At 24.7% G+C, this 27676-nt stretch overlaps 1 protein-coding gene across 1 annotated transcript; it reads right to left on the bottom strand.

Annotated features, from left to right (window-relative positions):
• Window positions 1–14940: 14940 nt before the first annotated feature.
• Window positions 14941–20695, bottom strand: LOC145833189 (galanin receptor type 1-like). Its single transcript, XM_082940388.1, has 6 exons — window positions 20497–20695; window positions 18418–18619; window positions 16512–16641; window positions 16104–16209; window positions 15750–15916; window positions 14941–15375 (listed from the first exon to the last, which is right to left on the bottom strand). Exons 1-6 carry the CDS (start codon window positions 20693–20695, stop codon window positions 14941–14943), a joined length of 1239 nt encoding a protein of 412 aa, XP_082796514.1.
• Between the last annotated feature and the right edge of the window lie 6981 nt (window positions 20696–27676).

Raw genomic sequence — 27676 nt, 5'->3', positions numbered from 1 at the left:
CAATTTTTTTGATCCTTATCAGGAGCTCAAGAGTATCTAGTATAAGTTTTAAAACAAATAAATATATCTTTTGCCTTTTTTTTAGAGATAAAATGAAACGAAGAATGTATATTCGTTGATCTTAAATCTTAAAGTTTAAGTTATCATATTTTGAAGTTATGATCTAGTTGGATCTGAACCCTAATACAAGGATCCGGTAGATCAATAATTTTTAGTTTTAATTTAATCGCTAAGTTAAAAACCTTAAACTATTATTATTAAAACTTCTTTACACGTGTTCTCAAATAAAATTTTAAATAAAAATTAAAAACACAGTCTGAATATATACATTGTTTTGTGTATGTGACCTCTTGATAGTTGAAAATATAAACAACAGCTTAGTTTATTTTTATCTTTGATAAAATTATATTAGTAAAAAATAAAAATAACAACAAACTTAAAGAAATACGTTTATAAAATAAAATAATGAAATAAAAAAAAAACGTCTTCAAGAACAACAAGTAAAGAACTTTTTTTTTTAAGTATGTTCAAAAAAAGTTTAGTTAATATTATACAACCGAATATCGTTTTATAAACATACAAAGTATTTAGATGTATATAATTTTTACATTTCGTTTTCTAGAAGTACATATCGAATAACAACGATTTTAATTTTAAAGGCAAAAACAAAGTATTAAAGTCCTAAACTCTACTTTTAAAGTTACAACTTAGTCATTCATGATTTGAATGTAACCTACATTTGAATTTTTTGATAACACATCGCTAGAATATCGAAACATAATACTTAGTACTTCTTAGTTTGCAGAACACATTTAGTAAATTTAAATAAACAAAACTTTTAGGTTAACATATGTAAGTTATGATACTTTGTAAATAATTTAAAGTCTAGCTTTTAAGAAAAACACAATATAATCATCTGAAATTAAAAAGTAGTCTTAGTATTAAAAGTTAGTTGTTAACAAAATAACACTAATGGAATTCAAAATAATAAAATTTTATATAATAATAATATAAATAATAAATAAATTCAGAATAATTATTTAGTTTTTATTTTATTATATTTAACAGTTTGTGGGACAAAAAATTTCCTCCCGCATTGTAAACTGCCATAGTTTTCGTTTTTTAAACAAAAACTATTCATTTAAAAAGCTAAGGATCAACTTTACTATCGAATGCCGGGTTTCAAAGGAATGTAAAGTTAAGTGGAAAGGAAACGTAAATAAAAATAGAATTTTTTTATTTAGAGAGAGTACTCCTAAACACCCTATAGATGAGTTCTATGCAAAGCCAAACAGGTTTGTCGTTTAGCTAAACTTTTATTTAAAGGTTTACTTTAAATTTTGATTTACTTTTAGAAGAAATGGACGAGTTATTGGACTCATGTGATTCTCCAAAAAAAAGTCGCAGAAAATATGACCCGAAAACTAAAATTCGACCGGAGTTATCTTTTAACAAGTTTTATATTTACTGATACTTTATGAGATAAATAATTATTTTAAATATAAAAAAGTAATATTCAAAACAGAGTTACGGAGAGAATGGTAATTGACCGCAAAAACCATTTAAAAAAAACCAGACTACAAAATGAACCCAACTGATATGATCTTTATAGACAAGCCCGCATAAAACTTGAAGGGGATGATTATTTAAAAAACTATAAGGTTGGTTTTAAAGCACTACTAAGATGTTTTGCTTTTTACAAGCTCCTTTGTTTTATTTAGATAGTAAAAGGCATCTGTCAAGATTTTGGAACGAGGCAAATTCGTATTATTTCTCATAAAGAGCCGCAGCTAAGGATTGCGCGAGAAAAATTAAGAATTGATCCTAAAACATGTTTATACGTTGACACTTCAGGAGGAATTTTTATTAAGTATGGAGTAAAAGAGATTTACTACTCAGTTGCATGCTTCAGAGGTTAGATGGCTTCTATACGTTTTAAATATAATTTTAAATTCGTTCGTAGCTTAAAGTAAACTTTTTATTTTTTTTTAATCACTTAATTTATTAGAAACTAAAAATATTACCAAAATTGAGTATGATTTGATCAACTTACGAGCAAAATCTAAAAGCAGAAATCTGAAAATCATTCGCCACTTGTTCTTCCGGACATGATGAGCGCAAGGTTAAACACTTCTATTTATCGCTTTTGGCTGAACATGCTGTGTGATGACTTGCTGAAAGTTTCCAATTATAATTTTTTTTTGTAATATTTACATTAGTGCACCTGTAAATTTAAATAAACAATATTATAGTCAAAGCGAAAATTTCCCGTGTTGAAGCTGACTACAGCTTAGCAACTTTGGCTGGTTTGCGTTCTGCTTTTAATGGAACAACATTAGTTAGATACATAGATGACGCCTATACAGTGCTAAACTGCTAAGGTTTGTTTATCTAAAATATTAGAATTGTTTTTTTTTATTTTTATACAAATCAAAATTTCAGATGAGTCTGTAAGAAATGATACACTAAAAGAAAAAATTAATTGCGTCGTACATATTTGTAGTTGCCACAATTTGAACTCCTTTAAACGTTTTTGTGGTCGTGAAAAAGATGGTAAAAAACGAAAAATTGGTAAAGAATTAAAAAACTCATTATGGCAAGTTGCAGTAGCTTAATGAACTGTTTCAACTATGGGACAATAAAACACATTTTTAGACATATGTGTGTCGTTATGCTTAGCGAAGGTAAATTTTGAATTTATTTTTAGATTTACTTTAGTTTATAATTAGTTTATTTTACAGAATTAAACGAATAAGTACATACAAGTTTAGAATTTTTAGGTCTCCTTTTAGAAAGCAGGTAGGTTATGTTAGTTTGTCTGAAACAAACAAACTTAAAACAAACTTAATGAATTTTTAGGGAGGAACTAACACAGCTGCATGAAAACAGCTCAACAAACGACAATAGCTCACACTTCTTTGAAAAAGAAGACAGCATTGAAGAGGAAGTTGTGTCGAAATCACCTTTTTATCACGAATTTATGGTTTTTTTTACAAACAAAAAATAAAAATTGTTTTAATAAATAACTTAATATTGTGAACAGGCAATAAAAAAAATCTGTCGAAGATCAATTAATTTTATGCCAAAACAAAACAAAAAATAACTATTTTTGTCCATCGTTTATCCGCCATTTCTTGAGGACTTGGTCAAAAATTATACCATTGTGGACAAATACTTTGCTTTTCCCAAAACTTTTAGAAACCAACCACAACAATCAGCCGGCAGATTCCTGGTTTTCTACTGTGAAGAGTCACTTAATGAAAAAGTATCTAATAAATGACAAGGTACAAAAAAGAAGCAAGTTCTATGAGCTTCATAATTTCTTTAAAGAAATGCGTCATCACTACAGGTAATTTATTGTAGATTCCGCTTAAAATTTTCTTAAAGTTTAAATTAGTTTTGTGTATGAGGTTTTTAAATCACAATTTAAATTTACCATAACATTTATAACTCTAAATAATTAATGTAGGTTTAATGGAGAACAGTATATAATGCACCACTTGGATTACGAAAGCATAAAAAATGTACTACACTTGGAGAAACCACCTAAAAATACCCATTTAAGTCAATCAACAGGAATTCGGAAACGCCGAAAAAATTTACGGCCAGGGAACAAAGTTTCGCATTCGGACAAAGATTGTTCAGTAAGTGATTATTTTAAGTTGTGAAATAAAGCTATTTAATATGTTTTTCTATAGTTATCAAGAGAAAGAGTCAGACTAGAAAAACCCAATGCATCGCACACAAAGTGCGCAACAATAGCAGATGTAAGTTATACTGTTTTAGAATTAGTTTTTGTTCAATGTTTTACAATCTTTATTTATCTTCACGTTCTTTTTTTATACAGAGATATTTTATAGGTTAATATACTAAAAAAGTAAATTTTATTTAGAGAAACTATGTGTGAATCAGAATTTTTTTTTTTGTTTTAGCAAGTGTTGCTTATGTTAACAAAAAGAAGTTTAGTTTAGCCCAGGAATACTTCAAAACTTTAAAGCTTGGAAATAAAGCTAATTTAGAAGTTTTTAGTTTCTGATAGGATACAAGTGCTTTCCATTTTGCATAAAAAATGTATAAAGTTTTTTTATAGAAATGAAATAATGATATGATTTTTTTAGCGGTAAGTGTTTGCTGTTACAACAATTTTGACGTAATTTCAGGTTCAGCATTAATGAATTTAGATCAAAGAACTGCTTAAAGCTTTGTAGAGTAAAATTTTGTATTTTTTTCATAAGAGCTCAGCAACCTAAATTAATATTGAGTTAGTATGTTTTTTTTTTAAATTATATTCTATATAAAATATTCTTTTTTACAGTTTGAAAACAAGATCAAAAGTATCTGAAAGTATCTAAATCCTTTTTACAAGGAAAATTATAATGAACAACTACAAGAACGTGTTAAACAGCTAACATGTTCTGTTGAATTTAAATTTCAACCAATAAATCATAATTTCCTCAAACAAAGTCAAACAAATAATGAATATTTAGTTTTGTTCTATGTAAGTTGCGATTTAATTTAATAACCAAAAAAAAATTAACAGTATATAAAAAAAATTTAGTTTGCAGAAAAACTTATTCAAAATTTGAATAATGAGGTTAGTAGTTTAATGTTAGAAGGGGATGAACAGCTACTAAGTAAAAGAAAACTTATTGCTGATGAAATATTGTTGATTGGAGGTTAGTATACATACTAAAGGTAAATTAGTCTTTTCTAAATTAAAAGTTTTATAACATATATAATCTTTGTTATTCAGGTCCGCCAAATGTCGATCCAGACCTAGACTACTGTTTTGGTTGCGGCAATGAAGACTTAGATACAAAAAAAAGCAAAAAGTTTTTGTGGGTGAGTTCAACTTAAGGTTACAAATAACAATCATTAAAGATTTAAATAGAGTTTGTATTTATAAAAAACGTAAACAATTTTTTTTTTACATTCAGTGCGGAATTGAGAAGTGCCGACGCTGGTTCCATTTGAAATGTGCCTGATTAAGAATCAAACCAGCAAAAGTTTAATTATAGTTGCTTAATGTGTCAAAATTTATGATTGTTTGAGTTTATGCATTTCGTTGTTTCGTTGCTACTATTTAAAGTTAAAATTAACGACGAGTTACTTTTAAATTTTAATTTTATCCACTGGTTTTACATTATTAATCATTTGCTAAAGATCTTATGCTTCAAATTTACTTTAGAATTTATTTGTTTGGAAAAATAAATAATTATAAATAAAAATTTTAACGATTATTTGTCTTTGTATTCTTAGCTTTGAATTGTGATTTAAACAATAATTTTAGGTAAACTTTTCTTGCTTTTTTTAACATTGAAAACATATACTTGCAACTAGTGTTTGTATAGTTCAACAATAGGAGTAAATATAATAAACCTGCTATCAGCCGAATTCAGCAATGCGTATTGTGCGTAGAATGATAAAACAATAATAAAAGCTATAAAACAAAAAACTGCAGTAAAACCATTTATGTATACTATATTTTTTTTCTCTATTTTTAAGCCTTTTGTGTATAGTAGATATCCATTTAATGCAGTCGTCTGCAAGCAACTGCACTAATCAGTGTTTAAGTTGAAAAGTTTATGCTGTATCTCGCTTAAATATATTATTATAAGATATAATAAAAATAATTCGTAAACTATTGTACAGCTTAAAAATAAATTGAAAAATTTATACTGTATCAAACTGCTTACTATTTAGAAAGTAATAATTTGGTAATAATTCATTACAATAATAAAAAATTGATTAATATTAATAATCATCTTATTAAAAGTTTTTTTTTAAACTGTATTAGTAATGATTTAAAAGCTTTTTTTCTAAAAATTCCATAAAATTTGTAATTCATGATTTAAATCAGAGGAAGGTAAATTGCGTCCTTAACTTTAACTTAATCTTCAAAAAATCTTAAATAACAAAACTTCAAAAATATAAAATATATGTAGTCATAAACTAACATCTTAAGTAATAGTGTTCATTCTTTTAGCGTATTGTGTATTATTATTTGATTTTTGTTGCTCGGTCAAAACAAGCAATGACAAAAGCGCTGCCTTTGTTTTTTTATAAAGAAGGCTCACTTTAAAGAAAACTGAAAAATGTCCATATTTCATTTACTTGTGAACAATGAGCCTTGAAAATTGTCAGCACTTAAAATCATGTAAAGAGGTTGGTTGTCAAGGATTTGAGTATGTGAACAAATCATTCAAAAAAATTGCAAAATTTTTCATTTTTTAGGCTGGGAGTTTTAAGGATGAAAAGACTTTGGTACTGAAGATCTCTTAAAAGGTGAAACTTAATTTTGCAAATAAAATTTTTAATAATTAATCTTGTATAAATATATATTTACTAAAAAATAATATGTTTGTTAACTAATTTTATAGAAAGTATTCTTTTATACAATGTTATCAACTTACATTGTTTAAGGGCGTAAAGGAGTCTAACAGTTTTTTTAATAAAAATAACATTGGCTCTTATTTTTAATCTTAGAACATATACTATAAAATGTTTACTTTTCTTTTAAACTACTTTTTTTAAACTATCGTAAACTTAACTTGATTGATGAAATTTTATTTTGTAGAATCTTACGTTTGTTTTTTATTTTGTACCTAATTAAATTTACTTATAGGTAATTAAATTATCATGTTATATACATAACATAATAAATCTACTTTATTTCACATAACGTATGTTATTGAAGTTATTATATTTTCTAATCCTTATTTTTTATTACTTACTTTTGATACTTTCTATTTGTAATTATTTTTACATTACATTTTAAAAATAATAATCACTATTAAGACTTATATTTAATTAATTTAGGTTTTATAAAATACTAAAAAAATTTTTTTTTACTTCAAAAGATTACGTTTTAAAAATAGTGGTATACATAAAATTAAGATTTTTACTAAAAAAATTAAACATAAGTAGCTAGTTAAAACATTTGCTGTAAATCATTAAATAACTATTTAGTGAATAATTATATCATTAAATTATTTAAAACTAACAACAGAATCTACAGAATTCATTAAATTAATTACGATAGTAATGTTTTATATTACGATATTTTTTTATTTACTTCCTGTCATATGGTTTACGATCTTATAGCATTCTTTGTTACACTTTTTAGCCCTGCTTTTAAAATAAATTAAAAATATTCAAACTAGGGAATATTCGGTGAAAACTGATCAAATTCGAAGTTTATATTTACACTGGAATTTAAAAAACATTTGAACGAGCTTGTTTTGTTTGTTTGTTTGTTTGTTTTACAAACTCATTTTTTTTTAGTTTGATGCGGTTTTTGAAAAAATTCAAAAAACTATAATTGATTAACAATGTTTAATGCTATTACGTAATTATAAAAATAGTCCGAATGGTTTTGATTTACAGTTATAAGTCAATTCGAATTCTTCACTTCTGTATTGAATATTAACTCTATAAAGGTTAATTTTGTATATTACTATGGTAACTTCATTTATAAGACGTACATGAACATTTTTGAATTTTAATTATTTATCATTGACTAAATCAAAACATTTTAAAGCATAGTGAAAAATAACACAACCAATCTATAAAAAATAATTATAACAGTGTTAAATATTTCAGTTTTATTTTTATAAAACAGCGTACTAAAATTGTAAAAGGAAAAGGGTGTTACTCTTTTCAAAAACACTTTGGCTGGAAAATATTTAAAATTTCTTACAGTGGAAGCTTGTATTAAAAAGTATTAATATAACTTAATAAGTTTAACACATTGTAAACAGATGAGTTCAAAATAGACCTCACTTATGTTTAATGATAACATAATTATCAAGTCATTGAAATATTTTTCTAAAAAAATAACTTATTTGTAAAATAGTTTATTATAAGTAATTATTTTTATAGATAAAAAAAACTGAAAACAAAGCTTGTAATTTCAAATGATTAAACGACATACTTTTCTATGTATGTTATAAGAAATGCATTGTCATAGCTAACTGCATTTATAACTAACAAATTTCAGTTTTAACAGAACTATTTGAAAAAATAAACTAGAAACACTAGTCAGATTTCCTATTAAGGTGGAATTATGAATTTTAAAGCTTGTTAAACCAAGTATAAGGTTTATTTTTTAATTTTTCAAAATAAAACTTTATACGTTGTATCATATTCAGTAATTTAGTAATCTCATAATTAGTAATAATTTAATAGTTAGTATAGTAATAGAAAGTTTTAATAAAGTAAGAAAATATAGTTTAAAATTTTTTTTATAATAATTACGTTTAAAATAGGTTTTAACCTACTTTACAGTTAAATTTCTAAAAGTAAAGTTTTAACAATTCAAACAGTTTAAAACATTTTTTTAAGTTCACAAAGCTATCTCTAGTTGCTATAAAACCAAAAGACTAATTTATAGTCACTATCAATTTCTGTTTATTCTGTGTTGTTAAATTTAATTTGATTATTTGCACATCTATATGTTTATAACTTACTATTGTATTTAATTGTTCTTTGAGATCTAATCAGAAAACGTATATGCAATCTAAAATTTTAATTTAAAATGAAAGTAAATTTTTTAAAAGCTAAAATAATAACTAATGAGTACTTTTTAAATCAGGTTATAAACTTCTTAAGTAATGAAAATTCTTAAAACTGTGCTTTGAAAAATGTTAATTTGGTTGTTAATATTGACTAGTCAAACTTAATTTTAAAAACAACTTAATAACAAAGAATACTTTGTTGTTTTAGTTAAGTTTATTTTAAAAGTTTTAAAATAGTTCTTAGAAAATTATTATGAATTTTGTTTTATGGGCCATTTCTTGATTTCATGTATAATTTGTACATTTTGGAAGTTTTCTTTAATTTCCAGCTTTTTTATTCTTCAAAACAATCAAGAAGTGCCACCATAAAAACTTCTTCAAATCTTCTTAAACTGTGCACACTAAGTTTTTGTGACAACTGACAATTAAAAAAAATTTCTAGCTTAAATTGCTAAGGTTGAGTTTTTTGGTCCTATACAGTTTACATTGAGTTGGTTTTGAGAAAAATAAATTTCGTTGAGGTAAAATTTTCTACAAATTACCTAAAATTTTGCACAGCGTGTTTTTGTGTAAAATTCCATATGTAGAAACAAAAAATCTTTTAAAAACTCAAAGATTGCCGTATTTTTAAGCACATTAACGTACAGCGTTATAAAAAGTTATAAAATTTGAGTTTAGTTATAAATGTTATAAGTATACAAGACTCCCTGTATTTTAAAACTAGACCTTACTTTTTTATTACATAGAATGCTTTTTTTCTTCAGTGCTATATTTAAAATACTTGCTGTTAAAACAAAATCTCACAAACTCATTACTTTTTATATAGTCATATAACTATTCAAAAACAATATTGTTTTTATTTTAAATTGTTTAATAAAAAATGAATAAACGCCTAAACTTATGTAGTCAAAAAGTATATAATATAATTCCTAATAAATTTTTTGACTTATAAAAAGGTTTTATTACTTAGAGCTTAGTAATTAAATCGATAAACAAAAAAAAATATACAGGTTTTTTATTTGTTTCCTATTGCTGTAAATACACTGTTTTATGTTATATATAACAATTCATTGAAACAGTTAAGGCCAAAACACAACAAAAGTATTTGCAACCCGATGTTTAAAACAATATGGCTCACAATAAAATATAAATCTACATTAACTGTTCAATTATGTAATGAACGCAAAAACTAAATTAAATTGAATAAAAAGTTATGAAACATTTAATAACTAATCAAACTTGATGCAAACAACTATATAACGACTTTTTTACAAGTATGTCAAACTGTAAAACGCCATTATAAAAACATTGTTTTAATAAAATTAAAAACAAAATAGACTACTGATTATTCTATATACGAACTACTTTTCTTAATTAACTTAAAAAAATTGTTATTCAAAGCTCATATAATTGAATAATAATCTAGTGTTTAAGGAATTATCAACAACTACTAAAAAATAATATACTTATAGATTACTTAAAATTTATACATTACATATGTTATGTAGCAATTAAAACTATTATTTTTTTGTTCCTATCAATTTATTTAAGTTTTTTTTAGACTGGGTTTAATTATTTTTTTTTTATGATACGTAAAATATTTCAAGGACAAAATAGTTCAAGCTGAATGTAGGTTTTATCAACATAGGTTATGGAACAACCAAACATGCTTTTTGACATAAATTATAATAGATTTTCATATCGTGGAACAACCGTTAGCTTAAATTTTGCATTAAATATTTCGAAATTCTGATCATATCTAAAATATGTTGATGTGCTTGTTTATGAAATTAGAAAAATTATCACAATCTTTTATTTGTGCATTCTACTTAATGCTGTAAGTTCTGCTGTTAATAAAAACATTTTTTATGGTGTTTTTGTAATAAAAAAATAACTTGAAATTTTAACAGAAACAAAACTTTCATTTTTGATGATTTAATTTAATTAATTTTTGGCCTAAAATTTATACCTAATATTTAAACAGTACTCTTTCTTTATTACACTAAAACATGTTTCTGTGTGTTAACAACTTAACACTCTTCAACGGAGTTCTGTAAAAAACTAATACTTTTAGGAAAGAATAGTAACTAAAGTAGGTAAGTATACTACTATAGATAAAACATACTATAGATAATTGTAGATTAATGGTAAAAATAGATATAATACATAATGTCAAATCCTTTATATATTTGTAACAATTATGTTAAAACTAGATAAAATTTTATTTAATTTATCTAATTATTTTATTGGATTTACACTTAACAATAACAAATACTACACAGTTTTATAACAGCTATTATTATATATTACAGTGAACTTGTATGGCTAGGATCTTTATTAGCAAACACTAAAATTTATATCTTGAATAGTTATACCTAAAATTTAACCTTAAAGCACAGTTATAAGATAGTATAAATTGAATAGATTGGTAAAAATTATGTGCTTAAATGTTTTTTATAGTTTGTTTCGACATAAAAAAAAGGAAAAAAATTCCACTCATTTTTCTAAAGTAATTTATAAACTTTGAAAAAAAATTGTTTATAAAAGTATAAAAAATATTTTATATAAATTAAAGTAAACATATGTCTTTCCACATGTCAAAAATAGTTTATGGTTAGCAGTTCATTTTTATTAATAAGTTTAAAAACTCAAACAAGACAAACAACACATAAACAACAAGATAAATAAAAATATGCACATCTTAATATTTTTTTGATATTTTTTTCAAATAAGATTGTGCAGCTCATAAACAAACTTTAGATAACAAACAATTTTTGAATATCAAAAAAATGCTGAATATATGTCAATGAAATTAATTAGCCAAATATCAAACGATCAATTTTATTACAACCTTGTTTTTATAAATCGAAATACTTAATGTGGATAATATTTTACAACAACAGAGTGAGTTCATAAAAGTATTAATAATTAAAAGTCTTCACTTTTACAAAAATAAACTTTTAAGCATTAAACTTTAACCTATGTTAGCGAAGACAGCTTGTGAAAACAAAATATATCGATAACTTGCTACTGCGTTAGTTAAATGAAACTTATAATAAACCTTGAAAAACTTTATTTTCATAACAAACTTATCAATACTTTTAGTTTTCATTTGTTTGAAAGGTTAAATTCAAAAAATAAGTTTTAATTTTAATTGATATATTTCACGTGTAATAAGCAGACAGTTTTTTAGATTTTTTAGTCTTTTTGTTGAGCTGACAATAAATTTTTTTTTATGAATTTTTTTTTAAATTGTAGAAAATTTTTTGAGCTTTTATAGTATCAAAAAATATGTTTACTGCTTGATTTAGTGAAAAAACCTTATAAAAAACATTAATGTTGTAACTAAATACATATCACACTTTTAATAGCCAAATTTAACATAAATTAAAAATCTCTTAATAAAAAGGTTGTAAGACTGTTTCTTCGCAAAAGAGAAATAAGTATAATTTTTTTCAAGTTAGTGTTAAAGTTTATACAATTACATTTACTGTCATCAGATTGTTTCTATTTTTTAGATTAAGAATCAATTTATATTATGTAACGTGATTTACATAAACAGTCATTTAACTTCTACGGAAACTAAATTCTCATCAACTAAATTAACTTAAACTTCTAATTTATGTTAATTAGATTTTGCCGTTCCTTTTACTTCAATATAATTGATTATTGATCGTACTTTTAACAGTATTTTTGTTATCTTAGAAAAAAATCAACCCTAATTAAGCAGTTTGGTTACGCAAGCTCAACTTAAAATTTTCAAAATTAAAGTTAATTAGCACGTCAAAGTGCATTGTTCCCACGAGTCGTATTACATAAATGAAACGACTTGGAAGGAAAGCTTCTGAATTTCAGCTATTTTGCTTCAAAATTCGTAATTTCTGCGTTTAATGTTTTTTTAAAGGTAGCCAAAGTGTTATGAAACGTTTTCAGCTGAAACAGATATATTTTCAATGTGCATTTACGTAAGTTTCAGTAGTTTACGAAGTATTTTTACCGGATTGGCTTATCTTTAGCTGATTCAACTTTCACTTAATTTTTTGTTATTGTAGAACTAAAGACCAAAATAAATATAAAATCGTATGAAACAAAGTTTAACAATATTTTTTTTTGCTAAAATTATAATGATAGAAAAACTCAAAGTATTTTTTAATATCTAATTTTTATTTATCCGTACAAAAGTTATTCAAAAAACTACAAAAAATTGTTAATAAAAAGTATTTTAAGAATACTCAAAATTAGGGTATAAAATATGTAACATTAATCACTTTAGAAACAAATTTATTCGAGTTAGTAAATCATTTTTACCAATAACTAACTAATAGTTAACATCTTGGTGGCCTCGATTACCGAAGATCTTTTTATACATTTTGACTATAAACATTTTAACCAAAATTTTTTAGTTCTGATTTCTCTATTAAGTACAATAAACTAATTAACTACTAGCTTTATGATCATCGTATTTTTTACTAGGAATTTCGTAAAAAAGCTATTCGAATATAAATTTGTTTTAGAAGTGTTTTTAACTAATGTTTAAGATATATCAAGTGGTACTTATTTTACAAGCATTTTTACTTGAAGTATTTATAAGATTTATATATAACGTAAAAGAAGAAAATTTGTATTTTATGCACATAAAAGTTTTTAAAGTAAAAATATAAATTTAATGCTTTTTCAAAGTTAGTAATAACTAAAATTTACTAAAGTTGTCAAAAAATGATTCAAATTTTTAGATTAATTATACTTCTAGTACTAGTATTTCCTACCACAGTGACTAAAAATTTTTAAAATTATCAGCTATTAAAACTTAATAAAACTTTTATAAATCATTAAAAAAATGAAACAATTTATTATCGTAATATTTTAAATAAGTACTATTAAATGCTAACTTGAAAAGAATTAAAATATATTTCGCAGATTTGTTATTTTCATACCATAAAAAACTTAGATAACATGAAAAATTTAAAGAGCTATTATCAACATAAATAATTTTAACTTTTACAAGTACACTATGAATTTAGTTGTCAAAAATCACAAGCTTTATAATCGTACTACAGCAACATTATTTGTTATAAATTTGTTTATTTTATTTTTTTGAGTATATTTTAAACTAAAAAAAAATTTTTTAGTACTATTTTAATGAAAAATTTAAATCAAAACATTTTTGTTTTATGCTTACGATCAAAGCAAAAAAATTATGAACGTAATACTTGCTTTCAATATTTAAACAAAACTACTATTTTGTTTTTCAAATTTTAAACAATAATCAAGATTGGTAAGTATTTTTGTTAAATTAGGAACGCTAAGTTGAAAATTTATTAAAACTAGTAACAGTAGAGTTATTTCATTACAAAAAAATTAAAAAAGCAGTATTAATAAAACGTTTAACTTTTCTAAGAAAAGCTTAACCGAAAGTTATGAATAATATTTTCGTAGTGCAAATATTTAAAGTAAACAAACAGTGAAATAAGGTTTTATTAAAAGGCAGTGAATTTTTATATGAAACTTTATTTTTTTTATAAACAACCTGGTCAAACTACTCACTTTGTACAAAATAACGCGTTAAGATAAGGTTCAAATTTGTTTTTTAGTTAGTAAAATTAACTATACAGTGAATTGATAAATTACAACTGAAATTATTTGCAGAAGCAACTCATAACCAAATAGTAAATTCAAGTTCATTGACTGGTTATGTAACGGGTATTGTGGCAAAAATTTATAAGAAGGTTAAGTAAATGAAAACAAACATTAGCTGGAAAAAAAAAAAGATTGAGTTTCAAGTTTTTCTTATACTACGAATAAAAAAAAACTTTTATGCTTTTCTTATTGTTCTTTTAGTTTTGTGTATGATAACTAGATAAACCTTTTTTTTAAACAAAAACAACTAGTTGTTAATTTCAATTATTAATAGATGTTAATATTAATGATTTATTTAACTTTATTAGGTAGTAAAAAAAATCAGGAAAAATATACACTTTTAAAATCGATAAAGCTACTATATTTTAAAATAGAAACTTATGCACTGATAAAAAAAACTTTTTTAATAAATTATTAAAAGCAATAAAAAAAACCTTATAATTAAGTATAAAATATTTTATCTTGTAACCATCTTTTAAGAGATTTTTATTTTTAGCTTTTTATTAAAACGTTTTCAGTTTAGTAATAAAAAATAGGGTTGAATTAACAAATATGGCACAACAGTCTTAATCTGGGAAAAAAAAACTATTATATATTGTACTACATGTTAAATATTACTGATTGAAATAAACTTTTTTTTTTTGAAAACTTTATTGCACAACACTTAAAAAAACAACCAACTTTAAATTTTATTAAAATTAAAAACTCTCTTAACAAAAAAAATGTTTCAATAACATTGTGTTAACCAGCATTACAGTTTTTAATTATTTTGTGCACGCAAAAAACTTCAAAGCCTCGGCGAGGTTTTGTGCGTCACCGCTGTGTCCATTCTCGAGTCGGGGAAAACCCCCAAATAGTTACTGTTGCGCCTGGGGTCGACAAACAGCAAGTTTGGGGTAATCCCCGGCGACGTGACGTTGGTTGCGCACTGATCCGTGAAGCATGCGACGTCCTTTGCCGCCCTTTTCAAGCTGAACCTGCCATGCACGAAGCGCTTGGAAGCTTTGCACACGGAGATTCCCGCCGCCTTGCGGAAGTCGCCGCGGAATTTGTTGGCTGAAAAGGCGTAGACGAGGGGATTCACCGCGGAGTTGGAGGAGGCGAGGAGGGTTGAGGAGGTCTGCATGACGAAATGGGGCGCGCCGCCCAGCATCTGCGGTGAGTAAATGGCGGCAATTTTCACCGCGTGGTACATCAGCCAGTCCACTATGAACACTGCTATCTGATGGATGAATATTTGTTGTTCGAAAGATAAATTTTAAATTAATTTATAATAAAATAAAACAACAATAAAAGGTTAAGTTTAAATTTTAGTTAAGGCGAAGTAAAATATTTATTCAAAAGCAATCTTATTCTTTTAAAAAATTACAACAAATTGAAAATATATGAAATAAATGAATGATCTAGTTCTAGACTAAGAACAAAAATCTAAGGATAAATAATTTAATTCATATCATAGAAAAGGAAAGTAAAAAACATTGAAAACTTTAAAGCTATCGACTATCATGAAATTTGCTTTACCCTTTCAATTTTACTTTCAATGTATATAAAAAAAAATAAAACGAGCCTAAAAAACATCTTGAAAAGTGCACTTACAAGAATACAGACGATTCTAGTGACTTTATTCAACGTGGATCCGGAATGTCTGCCGACTGAGGTGTTGCGGTGTTTCAAATAAAGTTTTCTGATGACTGCCATGTAACACATCAGAATTATTAGTACTGGAACCAAGTACGCGTACACTGCGTTTGCTATCTTTAATCCTGTGATTTTTATACTCTCGTTTTCCATACGCAAATCAGTTATTAATCAAGGCGTATTAATAACTGGCTATGTTATAATTAGTTTAAAATAATGAATTTTCAATCATTTAAAAAAGTTATTTTAAGTTACACTGAGTGCGTTATAGAACATTAAGTGCTATTGAAAATATCAAAAATACAAACTAACCATGGTTCCAATTATCTTCAGACTCAAAACAGAAACTCTCATCTGGGTTAAAAACCATCGAAAAATTTGTTTCGTTCAGTTGTGTTTTTAATTCAGTAGCAGTGAACTGTTGAATAGTTTTGTGCATTATTACTGTTGATACTTAATTTATTTTTTTAGATTTTATGTCTAAAGAGTGCAAAACAAGTTAACAAATTTATTTATTACATTGTTTTACTAAGCTACCTGAATGGTTTTGTTAAAGCAATTACTAGAATCAAGTTTAAGCGTAAAGTTATGTTAAGAACTATACCATCAAATTTGCAACAATACTATGAACAAACTATGAACATTTAATGTTTTTTAAGCTTTTGAAATTTCTAAGTACAACAAATAAACCACGAACACAGACTGAGTTGTTGAACTAACGTATGTCTTTGTGAAAATAGCGGGAACTGCAAAGCTTATTGAAATGAACCATATAATCGCGATGCCAATGTACCCGTTTCTTTTCGTTCTGAACTTGTTTTGCTTGAGGGCGTGCACAATCGCAAAGTACCTTTATTTGAAAAAAAAAATATTTGAAAAATTGATAAATACTTATTCGAATATACAGTACAATTTAAAATGTTTTTAAAATTGCAAAATCGCAAACTACCTTTGATTAAAAAAGAAGAAAATTATAAAAATAACAAGCACCTATTATAATATACATAACAACTTGAAAAAATTTACAGACTTTTGTTTACACGATACAGTCTTTTAAAAGGAAATGGTTATGGTATTGTTATGCAAAGGGAATTCAGGAAAGCCTAAAACAAAACTTAACAATGACTAAAGATTTTAAGTTTATATTCTTAATATAAAAATAAATTAAAAAAATAAATTGAAGATATCATGTAACATAAAAAATGTTTTACTAAGCTTTTTTTTCTTCACTATTTACAAAAAAATATAAAGAAAAGAAATAGAGATGATATTGAAAGTTCAGATAAACACTTATCAAACATACAGTTTTTTATCAAATAAATGATTACAAAATTGTGTGGAAAGACATTTTTGGTTTGTTATAAAGACAATGTTTGTTTTAGAAAGTGCAAAACTTTAGTATGCTCTTTAGCCTAGATAAAGTGGGAATGTTTACTGTGAAATGTTGGCATGTGTTTCTATAATGAACGCTTGATTTTAAATAAGATTATACCCTTGCACAGAACAAAAGCTAATCGAAAGTGCGTCAATGTTTCAAATTGTTGTTTTATTTTTAGATTATTGACGAGCATTGTTGCCACATGCATGTTTCATAATACTATTTAGGACAATTTAAACTCTACAGGTTATTTTTGGCAACAATGCTATTTAGCCATATGATAAGAAAACTCATAAAATAGCAGCAATCACTATTTTTAGATTTGTCATAAATTTGTATTTGTAAGCAAAAACCAGATACAAACTAGTTTCTTTAAGGGTTTTGCTTGTTTTAAAAGATGATTTAGTTGAGTAAAAACTTTGGTATTCAAGTATTAAGGTGATAAGTAGAGATTAAACGCTTGGGAAAATTTTACTTTTAAGCTATAGAATACAAAAATTTGAAAAACTTCCTAAGACTCAACTTTTATTAAACTAGTTAAAAAAGTTAAAAACACACAAAAATTTTGAAACTGAAATTTATAAACCAAGTTGCCTTTTAATCCATGTAGACAAAATTGAAACTTTTTCAACACGAACAACTTTGAATAAGTAAACTAATGGAATATGTAGATTTTTAGAACTAATTTAATATAAATATTATTTGTAGATACAAATAAGCTTATACTTACGATTGGTACAAATTTAACTATCAAGTACGTGTTAAACTTAATATTAACATTTACTAAAATTTGACAAATACAAAAGAAAAATAACAAAATTGATTAATTGTATTGGAGAAATTACTACTTTAAAACACGTTTACTCTTTGTTTTAATAAGTCCAGAAAAACATTTTTTACTAGACATTCAATTCTAACTTAAAAAAAAAAATTACCACTTCAACAAATTAAAACCATCAAAGTGATCTACTTAAACGGTTACAATCATTAAAATCTAGATAATGTATTTACTTTATTTTTAAGTTTCAGAATTTCATGCATCTATTTGAAAGAAAATACTTTTCTGAAAACTTTAGAACAATTGGATCTAAGATAGGTTGCTTATAACTGTCAAGTTCTGAAAACAATCTCAGTTGTGGCGATACACTAGAAGCGACAATGGCAGTTCAAACTAATAACTTCAATATCAAATAACATTTTAACACATTTTACCATCAAACTATTAAACAAACAACCATTAAAACAAACCTGTCGATGGCCAATGCGACGAGGGTCCATGCGGACGCGTACATGGTGCAGGTCTCGCAGAAGACGTGGAAGTGGCACATGAACCTGCCCAGCGCCCACCTGTCCACCAAACAAACTACCAACTGGACGGGAACGTAGAAGAGGAGGAAGAAGACGTCGGCACAAGCCAGGTTCAGCAAAAACATCTGCGTGGTGTTCAGTCCTAAAAGGAAATACATAAGTGAGAATAAAAAACTTGTTTAAGTTGCCTGGAGGTGAAAAATTAAGTGTTATTTCCATAGAGCAAACTCATTTTCATAATCAACGACTAAGCAGAAGTTTCAAAAACTATTGCTTCCTTTATCAAACTGCAGAAAGTGAAAATTCAAAAAAATAATAAATTTAAAAATAAATTAACAAGTTAAGTCGTTCTAAAAAATAGCAGCTTTTTTAAAATCATCTGTGTGCTGTTTAGCCCTTAAGAAATATAAATTCAGAAAAATAATGAATAGTTGGTTGAAGTTGTTTGAAGGTAAAAACAAAGCGTAAATGCTCTACAGTGTATTTACGAAAAAATGTTGACAATTTCTCGTGTGTTAAGGGTGCGACGACTCATGCTTATTATCTATGGCAGTTAACATGATAGTCTTTACTTAATTTTTATTATTAGCAGCAAGTAAAATTTAATTGATTTTTGTTCAGCCTTAAGCACGTAAAATATAAAGAAAAAATATTGCTGTACAACTGCTAACAAACCGTTAAATACAACTACTAGAAACATTTCAACAAATTATAAACTTAACAAGTATACTTTAAAATGACTCATTTTGCATAAAAAAAAACAGTATCTGGTACATTCGAAATTCATAAAAAAATTCATATATTAAAACATTTATTGCTATTTATTACAAATTAACTGACTTTTTTACAGATTTAACATGGGTTGGCTTATTTTTATGATTTTGATATGACAATTAATTTGATAGTTTCCTCGTATTCAAATATACTATTAGCAAGCAATGATTTGTAAATATTCGCTGAACAAAATAAAAAAAAACGCGATAGTTCACATGCATCAGTTTTAAACTTTAATTTGCGATCACAATCACAACATGGTGCTTTGTATCTATTGATGTATTTAGTAGTTTTTAAGTTATTCAGAAAACATGTGTGCATTTATAGCAAAAGTTTTACAGTTTAAAACTAGTATTTACGTCTATGTTTCAGAGCAATGTCAAGTTGAATGTTGCATTCTAAATAAAAAAAGCTTATAATGCTAGTTTATAACAGTCTAAAAATTTATAAAACAGTTTATTGAAACTACCCGTTTGACTTATAAAAATGTGCAGAAAACCAAATAAATAATTGAGCTTTGGTTGAATTTATTGTTCATCTGTCAGACTTATGTAAACTCAATACCATTAATTTATTTTAAAAATCCATTATTTGCTTTTCATAGAACATCTTTGAAAATCCGTGAAAAATTGTCCAAAGTTTTTGTAATAAAGCGATTGTACACACGAAGCAAACATTATACACAAAGTATAAAAATTTTTAGCTTTAATTTACATTTTTTATACACTGTACACTTTAATTAAATTCTAAACAAAACCAAACTGAGTTTATATATTTTAATAGCTTGTATAGCAAAACAATCAGCAAGTTTTTAGTTCATAAATAATTATAAAAAAATTTATGTAAACATTTTACATATAAACTCTAAACAAAAAACTACAACTACGTACAGACTTACTTAGACTCACTAAGTTTTTAGTTACGGTTTCAGAAAGATATATTTAATAAACTCATACAAGTTCTACAATACAATATAGTGTTTGAAATAATCTTCTATTCTAACTTTAGTTCTATATAAAACTATATGTTTTGTTTTATAATTTTCCATGTATAAATTTTTGAAAGACTATAAAGAGCAATCAAACAATAATTATACATACTATATTAGCTATCAATTGAAACCGTTTTTTAGTAAACATTTTACTTTTATCTATAGTTAACTCTCTTAGTATTTTTTTATAAATTTTATTATGTATACATTTTTTAACATATAAAACTACATTTCGATTATCAAGTACAAATCACCTTGTGGTTTGGGACAATACACGTGAATAATGGTGAATATGACCAGAAAGTTACCGATTATTCCCGCCATAAATATTATCGCGTACGAAATCGACAAGAACAAATTGACCGACCACATGACGTCATCTTGTGACATAACGTCTTGTGACGTCATAGATACACTTGTCATCGCTAATTCTTCGATCTGAGTCGAGTTCATTTTAGTTAGATAATTTAATTAATCTGTGATTTTTAAAATATTTTATAGATGTTTTTTTTTACCTATCTATATTTTTATTGTTTTTAAAAAACTGTTATTTTTAAACTGATAAATTATTTTCAAAATTTTCAACATATAAAAACAATTTTGTTTATCTGACTATTGTTAACTGATCATTATTTTGGATTAGTAATTTGCACACACTGTTTAACAGTTTAAAAAATTCAGACTTGAAGTACTTTATAAAGTATAGATTAATATCTTTAGTTCTTTTTAAAAACAAATCTGCTAAATAATTACAAGTTAAAACAGTTTAAACTGACAATTATTACAAAAAAAACTGCTCAAAACTAACCTATTTTTTTAAACAACATTTTATTCACATGGTAGAGTTAAATTACTAAAGTATTTAAGAAGTACTTTTAAATTAAAGTATTTTTAAATGCAAGTTTTCACAATAAAAAGTTAATCAAAAAATCTGTTTTATTCTATTTATTATATATTATTTGGTTTTTAATTAAAACTTTCTCAAAAGCTTTGATTTTTTTCAGATGTAAAAAAAATTCCCTCCATTCAAAGAAAAAAGTTAAACGAATTTAGCATTGTTTTAAATTTGACGATTCTATTTGGATTTATTTCTAGTAAAAAAAAAATTATCATAAAAGTTTAATATAAGTTACATAAACAACTTTTGGTCTAATTTATTTATTATAATAAGTTTTTATTTAAATAAAGCAAAAACTTTAAAAATCTTAAAGTCTACCCAAGTATAGTATTACTAAAATAAAAAAAGTTACAAACTGTATACAAATTTATTAGTTTGATATAAACTACTTTAGCTAAAAAAGAAACTATTATAACAGTAATAAACAACACAAAAAATTCTAATAATTAAAAAGCTCACTTCTTCGTTAAGAACTATATTTTAAAGTATTTAAAAACCATAAACTTATAACAAATAAAACCTACCACGTTTTTCAGAAACATAAACTTATTCACCAAGTTTTTGTTGACTTATTTCATATTTGTCGTCTTATCTCTTGAGTAAACATAAACTGTTTACAATTGTTTTGAAAATTTACTACAAATTTTTAGTAAAATCGCTTATAAACTTGTTTTTCATTGCTTGTATAAATAAAATAAAAATTATGTAAAAAGACTTTTAAGTATAATTTTTTTAACGATCTAGTTTTGTTTTTGACTGGGAAAACTTAAAAACTTTTTTGAGTCTTCTTATACTCTTTAAACACCGTGATGCGAAAATCAATTGGTTACATAATATAAATTAACTCAATGTATAGAATATGAATAATAAATCTTTTATCTTATTTAGAAGTGGCATACAGCCCTTTGTAGTTTTTTTAAATGATATGATAGAAAACAAACAACTTTTCAGTTCTTGTAAAAACTTTAGAAAAACTTATTAACTTTTACTTTTACCATAAATCTTTGTCTTATTCTTTTTGAATAAAATACTTTAGCCAGTAGAAAATGTTTTTGCAATAAGTACAAGTAAATAATCTACTCTGTTGGTGGCGTTATACCCCTTACACTAGGACTCATCAAAAATAAGTGATAAATGGTTGTAGGCTCTCGGACACTACCGTCGCTAATAAAATTTCTTTGTTTTTTAATATACAAAACAGTGATTGGACAAAACACTATTTTTTAAATTTATTATTATACTACTTATTTTTCTTCAAAAACTATAGTTCTTGCATAAAATTTTCTGCAAAAGGTTTTTGGTAAACTTCCAAAGTTAAAAAATCAAAGATTTCAATCATCTCAAAACTTCATATTATTCACATTAATCTTGCCTCCTTTATATTTTTCGTGTTTCTTTAAAACAAACACGTTGTCGCTTCTGCACACAATTCTAATGCGCGTTTGCCGCATTCGCGAGTCGATAATAAATTCGAATCTCTAATATTTGATTTATACGTGCGAGTACACGCTTTTTCTCTTTTTCGCTCAAAGAGCACCGCTGATTCTTTGCAAAAAAAAAAAAACGTTTTTCATTCAAGTTAATTTTCTTTGTAAATAGAGCTTAAATACTAGGTTCAAGAAATTAACATTAACTATAATTTACGAGTAAAATATAGAACTAGTGGAATACGAACAACATTTCATAGGATTTTTGTGAAAATATTTTTCAGATTATTTGTTCAACGACAAAAAATGAAGCTGAAATATTCTTTCGAAAGTTTTCTATTTTGTTTACATACTAATAGGAGAAATCACAGTATTGATTCTGCATCATAATACTGACAAAATTTAAATTTTTGCATTTAATATACGAGGATGTGCTTTATTTATAAAATTTACAATAAAAATCAATAGTTTAAAATCTCTTATATACAGAGTTCATATTAAATTACTTTGTATAAAGGGTTTAAACTTGAGTACTTGACGTTTAGCAAAAATTAAAACGGATTAAACTTATGACGTTTTTGAAACTTTTAAAAATTCGATCTGTTATTACGTAGAACTAAATTTCTCATTATATTCAGTTGTTAGAAAAGTATATAGAATGATCTTTAAAGTTTTAGAAGAAATTCAAAAAAAAAAACTGGATCAGCTTAATAGTAATTTTCACAGCTTGTTACTAATTAGCACGTGTGTCACGCTACCCTATTTTAAATTAAACATTAAGTTTAGTTACAGTTTGACACAGTATAAAATCAAAAATTTGTGTGTACAATCTACATGTAAAATAAAAATACCCATTTGGGATAAATGCTCGAAAAACTTTTTATTTTGTTAAATTGATTCTTTTTACTTAGTTTTTGGAACATACTCTACTATGCATTATTTTTGCTAGCTTTATCCTCCCGCTAGTTTTTTGGAAGATGTTTGAATATTTTGATTATTGTTAGCTTTTTTCTTATTAAGCAAAACTAAAAGTTCATGCTTCTTTAATTTCTAATTTAAAATAGTAATTGACTTTGAAACAGTGTTGACTTTTGTAGAGGTTAAACATAATGGATATGTGATATTGATGTAGAACAAAAACTGATTAATAGAATAAAACAAAATTTTTATAACTTCTTGCTGCTTCTATAAATTATAAGGTATAACACATATAATTGTTTATCAATTTACCAATTTTGAAGGTATAGAGCTTATTCAAATTACAATACAAGTGCGAATAACCTATTTTATTTATTACCAGTTTTAAGTGCCACTGAAATAAAGTATTAAATAGAATAGCGAATTCGCACTTGTATTATTATTAAAGGTATACCATAAATAAATTTAAGAAACTCTATTTAACTATTACACTAAAAGTTTAAGTTTATAGAATTTAGAACTTAAAGATTATTTATTTTATAATAATAAAAATATTAAATTTATTTATTTAATTAAAAGTATGTTATTTTGAAAAACTCTATACTTTATAAGTCATTGCTTAACTATTAAATTTGAAAAAAACTCTCACTTTTTTTTTTTAATTATTGAAACTAACTTTGACAATTACTATAAGTTATATGTTTTGATTTTAACAAAATAAATAAAAAGACTTCAACTTCTAAATGAGAAGTAATATAGTTTATTCTTTCAAGAAATTTATTATTAGGCTAAGTTTCGGTCAAAGATCTCTTCATTTTATGATTGTTAAATATATCTTTCTAAATTTTATGTAAGTACTGACGATGTCATTGAATTTAAAAAACTATCTTGCTATTATGCTTTTAATTTTTGCAACAAACACACTTTGCAAACTCTAAAACTTTTTCAAGCTGACTTTATAAAACTACTATCAGAAAAACTTTTTAGCTGCTGAATTTCAGGTAGCCAGATTTTAGTCAGCCTGCAAGCTACACGAAATGCGAGAGAAGAAAAACACGAAATCAAGAGATTTAAATCAGATAGCAACGAAGCTGCTTTTTTGAACTTGGAAGCAACAAGAAAAAACCGCGGCAAAAGAAGCAGCATTGTAATTTTCGTGAAATAAAACGGTTTTCCTTCGTTTTACCAATTTTTTATTTTGCTGACAGCTACGAAAACTCCCTGTCAATTTTCACTACTTTATCAGCGGTAATCAGTTTAAGTTTTTCGAACAAAGTCTGCAAATATTTTTTAAATTTATAAATAAGTGTTTTTAAATACATAAGTTTGATAAAACCTGCATTTAATGACTTTTCTACTTAGAATTATAATATAGTACATAAAACTAACTTTTAATTTTTTGAGTTTTAACGATAAAAATAAATTATTTGTATATGGCCTAAATTAAGTTGTACTATTAGCTAAAAAAATTAACTATATTATGTTTAATAAGAAGTATAGTTTTTGTTTTACTTGCTTTTAAGATTATAACAAAACATGTTTGAAAAGTGTTTTGTAAAACAAAACCTAAAACTTAAAACAAAAATGTTTACTTTTTTTTTCTATACAAAGTAGAATAAAACTGTATGTGAAATAGGTTTAAATAGTTTTTATCGTTATCATAAAGTATATTAGTAAAAAAAATTGTACTAAGTTTTGAATAAAATCAAAGGTGGAAACAAACTAAATTTTTCCAGTTATGAAGTTTTAGTTTTACTGGTTTTGTTAACTTAAACTTATATTTTTATAGTTTTATTATTTTACTTCTTTAAATTCAGAAGATTCTGATCACAATATTCTTTTAAAGTTTAAACTAACTTGTTTCTTGGTTTCAATGCAAAGTAGTATTTAAAACTGTACTATTTTAAGAAAAGTAATGTACCTTTTTGCTGAAATAAATTAAATAAAACACTTAAACGTGCCATCTACTTTTACCATAAATTGCAATACTTTACTAAAAACATTATTTAAATTATAAAATAAAAAGAACTATTCAAAGTTTGATTGATTGAAAATACAAAAAAAAAGTTGTTTTCTGATTTTTTTGTATCATTTATCATCGATACTTACAGAAGTTCTGATTATTTTAGAAAAATAATTAGGCTTCTACATACTTCTAATTTAAATGCTCACGATTTATGTCTAAAAAAATCTATATTAGTTTTAATTTATAAAAGTTTATTTATCAAAAGTTAATATTTTGTTTATATTTAATACTTTGCTGATAAAATAATTTTAAAAATATTTCTACTTAATTTTTTAAGAATATTTTCGTAATGTAATCGGTAATGTACTTTGAAATGTTTACTGAAAGATATTAAAAACCAGAAATTTTAAAACCAAATTAAATTGTGTATGAGTTTTTAAGCTTATCACTTAAAGCTGTTTATTCGATGTAAAATATAAGCGTAAACAGAAAGCTGTATACTTTCTATTCTTGAAACTTGTCACAAAGCATTCTTATAAACATTTATATAAAGTAAATTTCAAAAACATTAACATTTATCGTGCTTTAGTTTCTAGAAAATTTAAGAATATATATTTTATTTGTACACTTTAAAAGTCTTTAACTTGACTAAATTAAAGTGCTCATACACTAATGTAAGCAAGAATTTTAAGAAATTAATCACTTACAAAACGTATTCTAGTACTTCTAAAGCTTCACTATATTATGGCAGATCTACAGGTAAAATAAAATTATACATTTTATCATAATATCTGACATACATAAAGTAGTGAAACTTTAGTCGCAATAATGCAAAGTTTTGTAACAGAATGTTTTTATAATACTTTATTTATTATATTACTATTTGTTGAATTTTATGATTATTTTTAATCAAATTGTTTAAAAAGCAATAGTTTTAGTATGAGTAATTAACAATTTTAATACATATATTTCAAAATGTACAAAACTTTACTTTAGTGTTTGTAAAACACAGAAGATAGGCAAAAGTGTCGAGTAATTATTTTAAGGTATGCATTTAAAACTAACCTAAAATATTTATCTTTTTACTTTATATAATTATACAGTAGTTATGAAATTTTGATTATAAAATATAAACAATTTTGGTTTACGTATTGTATTAATTTATAAAATTCTATAAAGAAGTTTACAAATATAGCTACGTAAGAACAAATTTTCTAACTACTCGACTACTTTTTAGTTAAGTAAAATATACTACATAATACTTAAAGTAGTTTCTGAAGTCTTAACTACCTAAGAAACAAAAAAAAGTTCTATGAAGCGTGCTTTAAACAAAATATGAAGCTATTTTATTTATTTATTTTTTGCGTACAATAACAAATAACAAAGTAATTGATATTACTTTAGCTCATATGAGTTTAAATAAAATTATTTTTAACAAGAAAGTAAACAAAAAATAACAGTTTACATAAACGTATTGATCCGTTACGAAAGATCTTTATAAATGAATACAATATCAATTGGATAAATAATATTTCAAATAAAATTAGTAAATATTTTCCTTTAATTTTGTGAAAATATTTATTTTTAAAGAAATTAACCTTTGTAATTTCTATTAAATATGAAAATATTCTAAAAATAATTAAAAACCAGTTACCTAATTAAACTTATAAGCATTTTAAATTTACCAATAATTGTCAAAATAATTAATGATATTTTATGTTAGTGTTAATTTTTATTTAAAATAAGTAAAATTTGATTTCATTTTAACTTCTTAGACTAATAACAAGAACAAGGTTTGTAGAACATTTAATGACCTAGTTAAAATGGTTAGATTTAGGATAAATTATTTATTAAATTATGTAACTTAGTTTTTCTTATAATGATCTAGTAAATTTTATTGACTTATTTAAAAAATTACTTACTGCTAAACAACAATCTAAGTTTGTTATTTATATTTTACTCTTTACTACAATTTTTTGATAAATATATGAAATTAGTAACGTTATAAATGTGTAAGTAACTTTTTATATATTGATTTTCAACTTAAGTTATGCTGTTGTAGAAAATTGAATAAAGTATACAAAGACTAACTAATATATAAAAAAAAAAAGTTTAGACTTAAAAAAAAAGCAAAACTGAAAAAAAGCTCAATGTTTCATGAACAGAAGAAAGCAAAATTACTAAAAATCAATCAACATTCTTTTGTTAGTTAGTTTAATTCAGTT

This window comes from Thalia democratica, chromosome 4, assembly GCF_965202585.1.
Source record: "Thalia democratica chromosome 4, ktThaDemo2.hap1.1, whole genome shotgun sequence".
Classification (NCBI taxonomy): Eukaryota; Metazoa; Chordata; class Thaliacea; order Salpida; family Salpidae; genus Thalia; species Thalia democratica.
Note: the sequence above shows the minus strand (reverse complement) of the source record. Positions and strands in the feature narration are given on the sequence as shown.